This window comes from Dermochelys coriacea, chromosome 1 (genome assembly GCF_009764565.3).
Source record: "Dermochelys coriacea isolate rDerCor1 chromosome 1, rDerCor1.pri.v4, whole genome shotgun sequence".
NCBI classification, from domain to species: Eukaryota; Metazoa; Chordata; order Testudines; family Dermochelyidae; genus Dermochelys; species Dermochelys coriacea.
Genome location: NC_050068.2, coordinates 324,871,766 through 324,887,276, shown reverse-complemented (window position 1 = coordinate 324,887,276; position 15,511 = coordinate 324,871,766). Strand labels below are relative to the sequence as shown.

The 15,511-nt window shown below is 40.1% G+C and overlaps 1 protein-coding gene across 1 annotated transcript in view; it reads right to left on the bottom strand.

The window, feature by feature from the left end:
* LRRK2 (leucine rich repeat kinase 2) overlaps positions 1-15,511 on the bottom strand; it is a 133,633-nt gene that overhangs the window by 86,390 nt on the left and 31,732 nt on the right. Inside the window, 5 exon segments of the mRNA XM_038415017.2 lie at positions 3,083-3,189; positions 3,842-3,921; positions 5,319-5,440; positions 6,642-6,761; positions 12,382-12,513. Coding sequence (XP_038270945.2) covers positions 3,083-3,189; positions 3,842-3,921; positions 5,319-5,440; positions 6,642-6,761; positions 12,382-12,513 — 561 coding nt within the window.

Sequence of the window (15,511 nt, the reverse complement as noted above, 5' to 3'; positions counted from 1 at the left end):
AGGGAAGTGAATTGGACTGAAGAATTTATGGATCTAAAGGCAGAGGAGGCCTGGGATTACTTTAAATCAAAGCTGCAGAAGCTATCGGAAACCTGTATCCCAAGAAAGGGGAAAAAATTCATAATCAGGAGTTGTAGACCAAGCTGGATGAGCAAGCATCTTAGAGAGGTGATTAAGAAGAAGCAGAAAGCATATTGGGAGTGGAAGATGGGAGGGATCAACAGGGAAAGCTACCTTATTGAGGTCAGAAAATGTAGGGATAAAGTGAGACAGGCTAAAAGTCGAGTTGAGTTGGACCTTGCAAAGGGAATTAAAACCAATAGTAAAAGGTTCTATAGCCATATAAATAAGAAGAAAACTAAGAAAGAAGAAATGGGGCTGCTAAACACTGAGGATGGAGATGTGGTTAAAGATAATCTAGGCATGGCCCAATATCTAAACAAATATTTTGCCTCAGTCTTTAAGGCTAAAGAGGATCTTAGGGATAATGGTAGCATGACAAATGGGAATGAGGATATGGAGGTAGATATTACCATATCTGAGGTAGAAGCGGAACTCAAACAGCTTAATGGACTAAATCAGGGGGCCCAGATAACCTTCATCCAAGAATATTAAAGGAATTGGCACCTGAAATTGCAAGCCCATTAGCAAGAATTTTTAATGAATTTGTAAACTCAGGAGTTGTACCGAATGATTGGAGAATTGCTAATATAGTTCCTATTTTTAAGAAAGGAAAAAAAGTGATCCGTGTAACTACAGGCCAGTTAGTTTGACATCTGTAGTATGCAAGGTCCTGGAAAAAATTTTGAAGGAGAAATTGGTTAAGGACATTGAAGTCAATGGTAAATGGGACAAAATACAACATGGTTTTACAAAAGGTAGATCATGCCAAACCAACCTGATCTCCTTCTTTGAAAAAGTAACAGATTTTTTTTTAAAGAAAACACAATGGATCTAATTTACCTAGATTTCAGTAAGGCGTTTGATACCGTGCCACATGGGGAATTATTGGTTAAATTGGAAAAGATGAGGATCAATATGAACATCAAAAGGTGGATAAGGAATTGGTTAAAGGGGAGACTGCAACAGTTCCTAGTGAAAGGCGAACTGTCAGGCTGGAGGGAGGTTACCAGTGGAGTTCCTCAGGGATCAGTTTTGGGACCAATCTTATTTAATCTTTTTATTACTGACCTTGGCACAAAAAGTGGGAGTGTGCTAATAAAGTTTGCAGATGATACAAAGCTGGGAGGTATTGCCAATTCAGAGAAGGATCGGGATGTTATACAGGAGGATCTGGATGACCTTGTAAACTGGAGTAATAGTAATAGGATGAAATTTAATAGTGAGAAGTGTAAGGTTATGCATTTAGGGATTAATATCAAGAATTTTAGTTATAAGTTGGGGACGCATCAATTAGAAGTAACAGAAGAGAAGGACCTTGGAGTATTGGTTGATCATAGGATGACTATGAGCTGCCAATGTAATATGGCTGTGAAAAAAGCTAATGCAGTTTTGGGATGCATCAGGAGAGGTATTTCCAGTAGGGATAAGGAGGTTTTAGTACCATTATATAAGGCACTGGTGAGACCTCACCTAGAATACTGTGTGCAGTTCTGGTCTCCCATGTTTAAAAAGGATGAATTCAAACTGGAGCAGGTACAGAGAAGGGCTACTAGGATGATCCGAGGAATGGAAAACTTGTCTTATGAAAGGAGACTTAAGGAGCTTGGCTTGTTTAGCCTAACTAAAAGAAGGTTGAGGGGAGATATGATTGCTCTCTATAAATATATCAGAGGGATAAATACAGGAGAGGGAGAAGAATTATTTCAGCTCAGCACCAATGTGGACACAAGAACAAATGGGTATAAACTGGTCACCAGGAAGTTTAGACTTGAAATTAGACGAAGGTTTCTAACCATCAGAGGAGTGAAGTTTTGGAATAGCCTTCCAAGGGAAGCAGTGGGGGCAAAAGATCTATCTGGCTTTAAGATTCTACTCGATAAGTTTATGGAAGAGATGGTATGATGGGATAATGTGATTTTTGGTAAGTAACTGATCTTTAAATATTCAGGGTAAATAGGACTAATCCCCTGAGATGGGATATTAGAGGGATGGGATCTGAGTTACCCAGGAAAGAATTTTCTGTAGTATCTGGCTGGTGAATCTTGCCCATATGCTCAGGGTTTAGCTGATCGCCATATTTGGGGTCGGGAAGGAATTTTCCTCCAGGGCAGATTGGAGAGGCCCTGGAGGTTTTTCGCCTTCCTCTGTAGCATGGGGCATGGGTCACTTGAGGTAGGCTTCTCTGCTCCTTGAAGTCTTTAAACCACGATTTGAGGACTTCAATAGCTCAGACATAGGTGAGGTTTTTCGTAGGAGTGGGTGGGTGAGATTCTGTGGCCTGCGTTGCGCAGGAGGTCAGACTAGATGATCAGAATGCTCCCTTCTGACCTTAATATCTATGAATTTTTTAAAAAAAAGGCAAAACTCAAAGATCTTGGGCTGGGATTTTTAGAAGGAGCTTAAGGAAGTTAGGCTCTCAGCTCCCATAGAATTTCAATGGGAATTGGATACCTCCCTTCCTTAGGCACCTTTGAAAATCCCACCCCTTGTTGTAATAAAATTGTATATAATAATATATACATACTGTGTTTGTATATCTATAGCTATTAATATCCAAATAACTTTTTGCTCACGTGTAACTAATACATCTGCATGATTTGGGTTTACGTAGAAAAATATTGTTACATGCATCAACATTGTACTATACAGCTCAATCTGTAAATAATTGTATTGGGAGGGCCAGGAGGTCTAGTGGCAACAAAATGCAGTCTCACCTGGGGAATGAGTGTTAGGGTGCCAGTCTCTAGTCTCTCTCTACCCAAGACTATCCGGGGCAGGAGCAGCAACAAACAAAGGCCATGATCCTGGAAATGCTTATGTGCATGCTTAACTTTCAGTGCATGAGCTGTCCCAACCCTAACCCCCGATGATATTATGTAAATGTATCCTATTATATTACTGTAATGAATTGTTGATGAAGGCTGACCGTGAAGACGAGGGTATTACTAAATTCCCTTACCATTTTGTTCTGATAAAGTTGTCAAGGCATTAGCAGCTGCCTGAAACACTTCTTTTGCTGTGGAATGCATCAGCATGGCTAGCATCGCTTCTCTGTGAATGGGGTACCTTTCACAAAAATAAATCACTGTACAATGGCCATATTACAATGATTATAATACATGTTTAGGAGTCTAATTAGAATTAAGTGAAATTATTCTTTGTAGATCATACCACCAGGTTGTTAATATTTTGCTATAGCAATAGTTGGAGAAAGCCCTTTAAATAGTTGCAAACTGCACATATTAGGCCAAATTCCTGTCTCCCTGACATTAATGGGAGCTTTGTCTAAATGAGTAAAGGTCCACAAAAGAATACAATAAACTGTATTTCAAATTTGGCTATCATGGCATCTCTGAGAAGGAGGTAACAGAGATTCTACCTCTATCTCGCCCATGTCCAGCTTCTCCTCCCTGATTCCAGTAGTGCCCTGCCACCTCAGCTTTCCATCTAATTTGGGGGCTTATTCCTCATCTTTTTCTCCCAAGCTACCAGGTGGTTCAAGCTCCAATCCCAGCCCTAATCTTTTGGGAAGAGCAGCAAGCTGAGTGTCTTTAGGTAGCATCCTCTTCCCCAGGTATCACTGCTGGCCCAGCCCGTTTTGATGAATTAGAAAGCAACAAAAGGGAAACAAAGTAAATGAATTAACCCACGTGACCTAACAATGAGTTTTGAATCTCTCCGTGCTCCCAAATATATAGTTCAAGTTATTACTACTGACTGTTTATCTTCATCTCCAATTTTCTCATGAAGGTTGCATTGGTACATAAACAGATTGTTCAAAGCCCAACAGGCAGCCTCCTGAATTTAAAACAAGAGCAAAATAAATACTTTTAAAACAAATACAATTTAAAATAGCTACAAATTTATTTTTAAAAACATTTTATAAATAGTCCCATTATTTTTGCCACTTTGTTGTGGAGGTCAACATGTCAAACAGATTTAAAAAAAAAAGTTATGAATAAAAATACTAATTCAGTCACAATTTGTTATCCAGGTTGCTATGATGACAGAAAGCCTCACTTTATTTATTTACACACACACACACACACACACACACACACACACTTTACTAAAAATAACACACCTCATGTTCTTATTGATTGTTTTATTTCATGAAGAGAGTTTAGGAATTTTCCTGGCTTGCTTTTTGTTCAAACAAGCCATGGACCATCTCTTTTTCCCTACTGTGCTAAGTAATACCAAGTTGATAAGGAAACAGACACTGACCATTCAAGCTATATGTCTCATTCTTTTTTTCAGAGACTTGTGGTTCTTGGGTTAAATTTATAAACACTTGTATTTCTGTTCTCTTATACGGTGGTATGAAGGCTACTGGGTAAGATCCTGGCCTCCACTTCAGCCCCCTACAAGGCCTTGCATTGGTCCTCTGTACCACATGTGAATTATACCCTTATTGACTACATATGCATGATCTGAAGACTGAGATCATCCCATTGAGGAGATTAACTAAGGAAGAAGTGACAAGCATTGATTCTTAACTCCAGTTCAATCATCAAGAGCTTATCTAGGTGAGAAAATGTTACTGTGTTCAAACATGAATGTGAAGAACTGAGTTAGCTGACACTATGCTGACCATTACTGACCAGTCAGTGTTGGCTAAAAAGTCATTTTCAGTATCATGTCAGCTAATAATGATGATCACAAATAGGATATATTTCTCTTTATTCAGACTTCCCTTTACTATAAATAAATAGTTTGTTAGTCAAGATTCACCTACTGATTTGAGGGAATATTTAACTTGTTTCAGTTTGCCAAGAGAAGAGTATTCTTCACAAGTGGGTCTCACTTTTATAAAAAGGTGTAATCTGATGGACACAACAGAATATTGTAACTGAATGAACATACTGTTTTACAGCCTGTTGGGGTTTGTTTATTTATTTTAATTTATTGTGACAAGGTATTTATTAACATTTTGAGTTCTCTTGCTTCTCTAAATCATGGCACCCTCTAACAGATGGTAAGAACCTTTCTGTGAAAGAGTGGGGCCACATGTCTGCACTTCTATCATGAGAAGCCATTATTAATAATTAAGCAAAACCCAAGCTTTTTCTCCAAACTATAATTTTAGTACATTTGAAAGAATTACTTTGCTAAACACCTTAACTTGTGCATTTAATTTTTTAAATTTTTCTCTCACTTACACACACTCACTCACTCTATCCCAAAATTCTTACCTGTACATCTACATTTTTTCGGTGCAATTTTAAGGCTTTATAGCATGCTTCCAGCCAGTATAATTTTTCTCCCTCTTCCTCTTTTCTTTCCTCTAAGTCTTGATTTAAAAATATTGCTTCCGCTTGAAAATAAAATGACAATCAATTCTTATTGTGAAAATAAAAGATGTAGGTCTTGTTCTCACTCTGAGTTACATGGGTGTTCATCTCTGCCTATGCGGCTAAATCAGATTTAGCCAAAGCTGATTTTACCAGAGAAAGGTGATATAAGCCAGTCCCTTCGAGGAAGGATGAAAACCGATACAAGTTTTGCAACAGATTTTTCTCATTTTCTTTGACATTATGAAAGTTTTAAAAGTTCATTACAGACAAGAGGGTGTTAAATTAAATGTAGTTATGTCTCAGGTCATATTTCTAATTTAAAAATACATGCACACAGTTGTTTTCATGTTCACATAAAGAATACTGCAGATGTTAAAACATGACTCTAAGACACTTCTGCACTGCTATTCATCACCGAGTCACTGATCTTTCAGCACTCTTCTGTCATTAGGAAAAGAAGGGTACATTGAACTGGCTATGAGAAGTATTGGGCAAGAGTAAAATAAAATGTGATTTTAAACAAGCTGTTTTGAAATTGTCAGTGATTTCAGTACTTATGAAAATGAATGGTTGCCAACATGGTACTAAAGGTTACACAAAGTAGGCCCTGTTCTGCTGCACCTTTGCTACCCTTATTCACATGAGCAATCCAACTGATTGCAGTATGACATAATTATTCACACTTGTAAGGGGTTACAGGATGACACCCCTAACAAATTAACAGACACCCACATTTAAAAATTGTGGCCTTAATGCAGCTTCAAATAAAGCTCAAAACTTTCAGTTTATTTCTAGAACACAGACATCATCCTGCTGGGAAACAGAAGTAAACTGCCATAGCGGTATTAGTATGCAGATACACACACCAATCATCGACCTTAGATTCAGAATTCCTATATTCACTACCCTCAACAGTTTTTAAACTAAGAAGGGATTGCAGCCTATGAATAGATATGTTCATGCTCATCAAAACAGTATACCAACTGAGTGAAGGGTACGTGATGCAGTTAACTGGTAGATACTGGAATGCTACAACAGAACAATGAGCTCTAACGGGTGAGCAGGATAAAACGCTGTTGCATACCTAGCCTTGTTAAGCCCCACTCCCGTTTGAAATCTACTAGTGACAAAATACAGAATTATGAAACCACAGGAAATTACGCTAGCACACCAGCTGAGAATATATAAAATGTTTAGGTAATTAGGAAGGAATTCACTTACTGAGGAGAGCTAAACAACCGAGTGCTGCAGCCTGTAACTTTGCATTTTCAGAGTATCTTATAACAGCCTTCATAATGACTTCGTGTACCTCATTTAATACCAGGATGTTGAAAAAATTTCCTAAAAGTAGATTAAAATGTTATCTGAATATATCTAGCTAGATCTATATGCAGAGACGATATAGCTACATTCACATGCACAGGACACACATACTCTGCTTGAAGAAAAACAGCAGATTTGTTTGACATAGTAAGTAAATTGCTTTGTCAAATGATAACTGGCCAAGAATAAGAAAAACAGGGAACTGGGTATTTTGGTTTCTCCTCCTCTTTCATGTAGGAAGGACCCATGAGGATCCTCTATATTCCACTGAATCCTTCAAAGAGGATTTTATCTACCTTCAGATGAGACTTTCTGGATGTGACTCTCTAGCACCTATAAACACCATTCCGTTAGGCAGCTACAGAAAGTGTTAATGAAGAGCAAAATGAAGTGCCCAGCTCTGTCAAAAGGCAGAGTGTGCAGCCACTGCGTTATTTCCAAGCTATTCCTGCCTTCAAATGACTAATGAAAGTATAGACCTGAACTTTGATTTCTGTACTGACACTGGACTGACCCTATAGGAGAAGCTATTTAACTGTTTTGACCTATATTCTGAAATAGAGATCTCTCCACATAAAATAGATCAAGGTTTAGCACAAGCTTCTAAAAGAGTTTACACATTTTGAAACAGTAGAAAGATAAATAGCTTTGCTGTATATATAATGAGCATCTCTAAAAATAAACATTTACTATGGTATGTGCAGCATTTCCTGCCACAGGTTCAATGTAAGGAATACTGCAAAGAACAAACAAATAAAAACCAAATTTCCCTATCCCCCCAAGGAAAATAAATACAACATATACAACTTACTTTAGGAGTATCCACTTCATTAAACATATTCTGCTAGTTACATCTATTGTATCTGATATTTAATTTTGTTTAGTAATTCTTAATTAAGAGAGAGTTGAATCATTCTACCAATATGACAGAAAAAAATCAAAGGTTTAAAGGAACTAAGTTTTCTCTAGCCCTTCAGATGAAATGTAAAACTGAAGAACATACCACTTGTGGTCTGATGGTGCTTTTGTGACACACAATAGGAAATGAACCTTGCTTACTCCAACTCATTATAGAGTTGATCCTGCAAGGGGCTGAGCACTCTCAAATTTCTATTGCCTTGAATAGGAGATAAACAGGATCAGCACCTTGCAGGATTGAGCTCTATGGCTCAAATTTTAAAAAGCACTTACGCACATCTATATTACTCTGAAATGTCTAACTTAATTCCCCTTATAAATGGATATAGTATTTTTCTTCACCCACTATCCTGTTGTGTAGTGGTGCTCTGTTCTGTTAAACAGCTGTTTCTTCCTGCATTTCTTTATGTAGCTTACAGGCATTCAGGTGCTTAGGTATAAAACAAACAATTTGAGAGCCTCTCTCTAGAGGCTCATCTAAAAGAGAAAAGTATGAATATGTGACACAGAGATAATGAATATATTTTGTACTGTAAATGCCTTTAAATTACCAGATCATGTTCAGACCTGCAAAAGTGGTGATTCTGTCTTGTCGTAGGTTTCAGAGTAGCAGCCGTGTTAGTCTGTATTCGCAAAAAGAAAAGGAGTACTTGTAGCACCAAATTTGTTCGTCTCTAAAGTGCCACAAGTACTCCTTATCTTGTCATAGTTGAACATGAGCTATTGAATTTGCAAGCTTTCACCACTTCTCTAATTTGAACATAAAAATTATAGATGAGACAGTAAGATTTAACTTGACTGTGTTACTCCAGGCATAACCAAAAGTAAAATATCAACACATCAGACTGACACTCTAGAAGCAGTAATACAATTCAGGAGATCCAAATCCAGGTCCTAAACTTTCACCCAAACTTCTCAGGCAAGCAGGGGCTGCAAAGACTATACAGCATAACACTATGTCCATTGTGAGGGTGGAGGAGCACCTTGTTTTGCTCCTGATTAACCCTAGTCAAGACTGAAGCATTTCTACGAACCAGAAACAACCTTCTCCAACTTTCCTTGACCAGAAGAAGAGTTATTGTGATGTGAATCTTTGGGAGCACTATAAAGGAGGATAAATAAGTTCCCAAAGGACACTTTCTACAAGAAAATATAGAACCATCAGTTTCTCAGGAACTTAGCATCACCACCTCAAATAAGAAATCCTAGAAGGAAATATCTTCCATGCTGTAATAACTCTAAAAAGAAGGCTTTGATACTATGCACACATAGATGTCATTTTTCGTAGTAGCAGCCATGTTAGTCTGTATTCGCAAAAAGAAAAGGAGTACTTGTGGCACCTTAGAGACTAACAAATTTATTAGAGCATAAGCTTTCGTGAGCTACAGCTCACTTCATCGGATGCATTTGGTGGAAAAAACAGAGGGGAGATTTATATACACACACAGAGAACATGAAACAGTGGGTTTATCATACATACTGTAAGGAGAGTGATCACTTAAGATAAGCCATCACCAGCAGCAGGGGGGGAAAGGAGGAAAACCTTTCATGGTGACAAGCAAGGTAGGCTAATTCCAGCAGTTAACAAGAATATCTGAGGAACAGTGGGGGGTGGGGTGGGAGGGAGAAATACCATGGGGAAATAGTTTTCCTTTGTGTAATGACTCATCCATTCCCGGTCTCTATTCAAGCCTAAGTTAATTGTATCCAATTTGCAAATTAATTCCAATTCAGCAGTCTCTCGTTGGAGTCTGTTTTTGAAGCTTTTTTGTTGAAGGATAGCCACTCTAAGATCTGTGATCGAGTGACCAGAGAGATTGAAGTGTTCTCCAACTGGTTTTTGAATGTTATAATTCTTGACGTCTGATTTGTGTCCATTCATTCTTTTACGTAGAGACTGTCCAGTTTGGCCAATGTACATGGCAGATGGGCATTGCTGGCACATGATGGCATATATCACATTGGTAGATGCGCAGGTGAACAAGCCTCTGATAGTGTGACTGATGTGATTAGGCCCTATGATGGTATCCCCTGAATAGATATGTGGACAGAGTTGGCAACGGGCTTTGTTGCAAGGATAGGTTCCTGGGTTAGTGGTTCTGTTGTGTGGTGTGTGGTTGCTGGTGAGTATTTGCTTCAGATTGGGGGGCTGTCTGTAAGCAAGGACTGGTCTATCTCCCAAGATCTGAGAGAGCGATGGCTCGTCCTTCAGGATAGGTTGTAGATCCTTGATGATGCGTTGGAGAGGTTTTAGTTGGGGGCTGAAGGTGATGGCTAGTGGCGTTCTGTTGTTTTCTTTGTTGGGCCTGTCCTGTAGTAGGTGACTTCTGGGTACTCTTCTGGCTCTGTCAATCTGTTTCTTCACTTCAGCAGGTGGGTATTGTAGTTGTAGGAATGCATGATAGAGATCTTGTAGGTGTTTGTCTCTGTCTGAGGGGTTGGAGCAAATGCGGTTATATCGTAGCGCTTGGCTGTAGACGATGGATCGAGTGGTATGATCTGGATGAAAGCTAGAGGCATGTAGGTAGGAATAGCGGTCAGTAGGTTTCCGATATAGGGTGGTGTTTATGTGACCATCGCTTATTAGCACCGTAGTGTCCAGGAAGTGGATCTCTTGTGTGGACTGGTCCAGGCTGAGGTTGATGGTGGGATGGAAATTGTTGAAATCATGGTGGAATTCCTCAAGAGCTTCTTTTCCATGGGTCCAGATGATGAAGATGTCATCAATGTAGCGCAAGTAGAGTAGGGGCATTAGGGGACGAGAGCTGAGGAAGCGTTGTTCTAAGTCAGCCATAAAAATGTTGGCATACTGTGGGGCCATGTGGGTACCCATCGCAGTGCCGCTGATTTGAAGGTATACATTGTCACCAAATGTGAAATAGTTATGGGTCAGGACAAAGTCACCAAGTTTTATGGCTGACTTAGAACAACGCTTCCTCAGCTCTCGTCCCCTAATGCCCCTACTATATTTGCACTACATTGATGACATCTTCATCATCTGGACCCATGGAAAAGAAGCTCTTGAGGAATTCCACCATGATTTCAACAATTTCCATCCCACCATCAACCTCAGCCTGGACCAGTCCACACAAGAGATCCACTTCCTGGACACTACGGTGCTAATAAGCGATGGTCACATAAACACCACCCTATATCGGAAACCTACTGACCGCTATTCCTACCTACATGCCTCTAGCTTTCATCCAGATCATACCACTCGATCCATTGTCTACAGCCAAGCGCTACGATATAACCGCATTTGCTCCAACCCCTCAGACAGAGAAACACCTACAAGATCTCTATCATGCATTCCTACAACTACAATACCCACCTGCTGAAGTGAAGAAACAGATTGACAGAGCCAGAAGAGTACCCAGAAGTCACCTACTACAGGACAGGCCCAACAAAGAAAACAACAGAACGCCACTAGCCATCACCTTCAGCCCCCAACTAAAACCTCTCCAACGCATCATCAAGGATCTACAACCTATCCTGAAGGACGACCCATCACTCTCACAGATCTTGGGAGACAGACCAGTCCTTGCTTACAGACAGCCCCCCAATCTGAAGCAAATACTCACCAGCAACCACACACCACACAACAGAACCACTAACCCAGGAACCTATCCTTGCAACAAAGCCCGTTGCCAACTCTGTCCACATATCTATTCAGGGGATACCATCATAGGGTCTAATCACATCAGCCACACTATCAGAGGCTCGTTCACCTGCGCATCTACCAATGTGATATATGCCATCATGTGCCAGCAATGCCCCTCTGCCATGTACATTGGCCAAACTGGACAGTCTCTACGTAAAAGAATGAATGGACACAAATCAGACGTCAAGAATTATAACATTCAAAAACCAGTTGGAGAACACTTCAATCTCTCTGGTCACTCGATCACAGACCTAAGAGTGGCTATACTTCAACAAAAAAGCTTCAAAAACAGACTCCAACGAGAGACTGCTGAATTGGAATTAATTTGCAAACTGGATACAATTAACTTAGGCTTGAATAGAGACTGGGAATGGATGAGTCATTACACAAAGTAAAACTATTTCCCCATGGTATTTCTCCCCCCCACCCCACCCCCCACTGTTCCTCTGATATTCTTGTTAACTGCTGGAATTTGCCTACCTGATTGTCACCATGGAAGGTTTTCCTCCTTTCCCCCCCTGCTGTGGGTGATGGCTTATCTTAAGTGATCACTCTCCTTACAGTGTGTATGATAAACCCATTGTTTCATGTTCTGTGTGTGTGTGTATATAAATCTCTCCTCTGTTTTTTCCACCAAATGCATCCGATGAAGTGAGCTGTAGCTCACGAAAGCTTATGCTCCAATAAATTTGTTAGTCTCTAAGGTGCCACAAGTACTCCTTTTCTTTTTATAGATGTCATTGTTACCTTGTGCTTCTCCTGTCTGTTTGTTGTATCTATCTCCTCTCACTTAGCTTGTACTTAGAGTGTAAGTTTTTCAGGGTACAGGCTGTCTTTTTGTTCTGTATTTGTACAGCGTTGTTTCTACACAACTGGGGCCTTAGGAGCTACCACAATACAAATAAATTCTTTATTGCCTGGATAGATATAAACATTAATCCAGTTCTATTCTAAAGGTTAACTGGTCGTGTAATCTTGCCACTAGCAACACTGTCAGCTGTTAAAGACGTAAGCAAACAATGAAAAACTTCAGTATAAAATACTGTTTCATGAACTTACGCAGTGTAAGCTTGTGCAATAAACAGCAACTCACTTCCTGAATTGGTTCACTGTTGGGGAATGTCTTCATCATTTCCACTATGACATTGTAACATCTAACATTTCCAGACATGAGCACTTCAACATTGCTGGCTAAAGTAAAAAAAACAACATTGTTATGCTTCTTAAATAAGAAAAATTAAATGACAAGGTTTGAATATATACATGTATTTCAAAAACTGGATCTATACTTTGGTTTCAGCCATTGTGACAATTTTTATTATTTCTACTTATTTCCACAATGAAATACATTAGCTAAAACCTATATTTACAAATGCTATTTTACTTCAACTTAGAGTCACTTAGAGTGCAAATTGTTACTGATATGCATTCATTATATAGTTAGCCATTTAACAGAAATAATACTTTTTACTTATATAGCACCGTTCATAAAGAGGTCTCCAGGTACTTTATAAATATTAATTAAATATGTAAACAGGAGGTAAATATTTCTTTGCACATTTTACAGATGAGTAAACAGAAATATACAGTATTTAAGTGATTAGCCCAAGGATATATATATCAGTTCAGTGGAAGGGCCTGGCATACAACCCAGAAATGTTGACTCCTAGTGTCCTGCTCTAACCATTGTAATTCTAATCTCCTCTCCTTTTTGTGGGAAAATTAACATCACTTATTTTGACAGTTAGCTCAGCCCTATACCCACTCAATAGATAGAAAAGGAGTACTTGTGGCACCGTAGAGACTAACAAATTTATTTGAGCATAAGCTTTCGTGAGCTACAGCTCACTTCATCGGATGCATTTGGTGGAAAATACAGTGGGGAGATTTATATACACACACACAGAGCACATGAAACAATGGGTTTTATCATACACACTGTAAGGAGAGTGATCACTTAAGATGAGCTATTACCAGCAAGGGGTGGGGGGGAGGAAGAAAACCTTTTGTAGTGATAATCAAGGTGGGCCGTTTCCAGCAGTTGACAAGAACATCTGAGGAACAGTGGGGGGTGAGGGGAATAACATGGGGAAATAGGCTTGAATAGAGACTGGGAGTGGATGAGTCATTACAGGAAGTAAAACTAAGTTAATTGTATCCAGTTTGCAAATTAATTCCAATTCAGCAGTCTCTCGTTGGAGTCTGTTTTTGAAGTTTTTTTGTTGAAGGATAGCCACCCTCAGGTCTGTGATCACCAATGGATTGTAGTTTCCTCAGGAAGTCAGTGGTGTCTCGAAGATAGCTGGGAGTGCTGGTAACGTAGGGCCTGAGGAGGGAGTCTACATAGCCAGACAATCCTGCTGTCAGGATGCCAATGCCTGAGATGATGGGGCGTCCAGGATTTCCAGGTTTATGGATCTTGGGTAGCAGATAGAATACCCCAGGTCGGGGTTCTAGGGGTGTGTCTGTGCGGATTTGTTCTTGTGCTTTTTCAGGGAGTTTCTTGAACAAATGCTGTAGTTTCTTTTGGTAACTCTCAGTGGGATCAGAGGGTAATGGCTTGTAGAAAATGGTGTTGGAGAGCTGCCTAGTAGCCTCTTGTTCCCATTCCGACCTATTCATGATGACGACAGCACCTCCTTTGTCAGTCTTTTTGATTATGATGTCAGAGTTGTTTCTGAGGCTGTGGATGGCATTGTGTTCTACATGTCTGAGGTTATGGGGCAAGTGATGCTGCTTTTCCACAATTTCAGCCCATGCATGTCGGTGGAAGCACTCTATGCAGAAGTCCAGTCTGCAGTTTCGACCTTCAGGAGGAGTCCACCTAGAATCCTTCTTTTTGTAGTGTTGGTAGGAAGGTCTCTGTGGGTTAATATGTTGGTCAGAGGTGTGTTGGAAATATTACTTGAGTTGGAGACGTCAAAAATAGGATTCTAGGTCACCACAGAACTGCATCATGTTTGTGCGGGTGGAGGGGCAAAAGGAGAAGCCCCGAGATAGGACAGATTCTTCTGCTGGGTTAAGAATATAGATTAACTCTATGGATAGATTAACAATATTGCTGGGTGGGTTACGGGAACCACTGTTGTGGCCCCTTGTGGCATGTAGTAGTTTAGATAGTTTAGTGTCCTTATTCTTTTGTCGAGAAGCAAAGTGTGTGTTGTAAAGATTGACAGAGCCAGAAGAGTACCCAGAAGTCACCTACTACAGGACAGGCTCAACAAAGAAAATAACAGAACGCCACTAGCTATCACCTTCAGCCCCCAACTAAAACCTCTCCAACGCATCATCAAGGATCTACAACCTATCCTGAAAGACCCATCACTCTCACAGATCTTGGGAGACAGGACAGTCCTTGCCTACAGACAGCCCCCCAACCTGAAGCAAATAGTCACCAGCAACCACTCACCACACAACAGAACCACTAACCCAGGAACCTAACCTTGCAACAAAGCCCGTTGCCAACTCTGTCCACATATCTATTCAGAGGACACCATCATAGGGCCTAATCACATCAGCCACACTATCAGAGGCTCGTTCACCTGCGCATCTACCAATGTGGTATATGCCATCATGTGCCAGCAATGCCCCTCTGCCATGTACATTGGTCAAACTGGACAGTCTCTACATAAAAGAATGAATGGACACAAATCAGACGTCAAGAATTATAACATTCAAAAACCAGTCGGAGAACACTTCAATCTCTGCGGTCACTCGATTACAGGCCTGAGGGTGGCTATCCTTCAACAAAAAAGCTTCAAAAACAGACTCCAACGAGAGACTGCTGAATTGGAATTAATTTGCAAACTGGATACAATTAACTTAGGCTTGAATAGAGACTGGGAATGGATGAGTCATTACACAAAGTAAAACTATTTCCCCATGTTTTTTCTCCCCCCCACCCCACCCCTCACTGTTCCTCAGATGTTCTTGTTAACTGCTGGAAATGGCCTACCTTGCTTGTCACCATGAAAGGTTTTCCTCCTTCCCCCCACCCCCCACTGCTGGTGATGGCTCATCTTAAGTGATCACTCTCCTTACAGTGTGTACGACAAAACCATTGTTTCATGTGCTCTGTGTGTGTGTGTGTATATATAAATCTCCCCACTGTATTTTCCACCAAATGTATCCGATGAAGTGAGCTGTAGCTCACGAAAGCTTATGCTCTAATAAATTTGTTAGTCTCTAA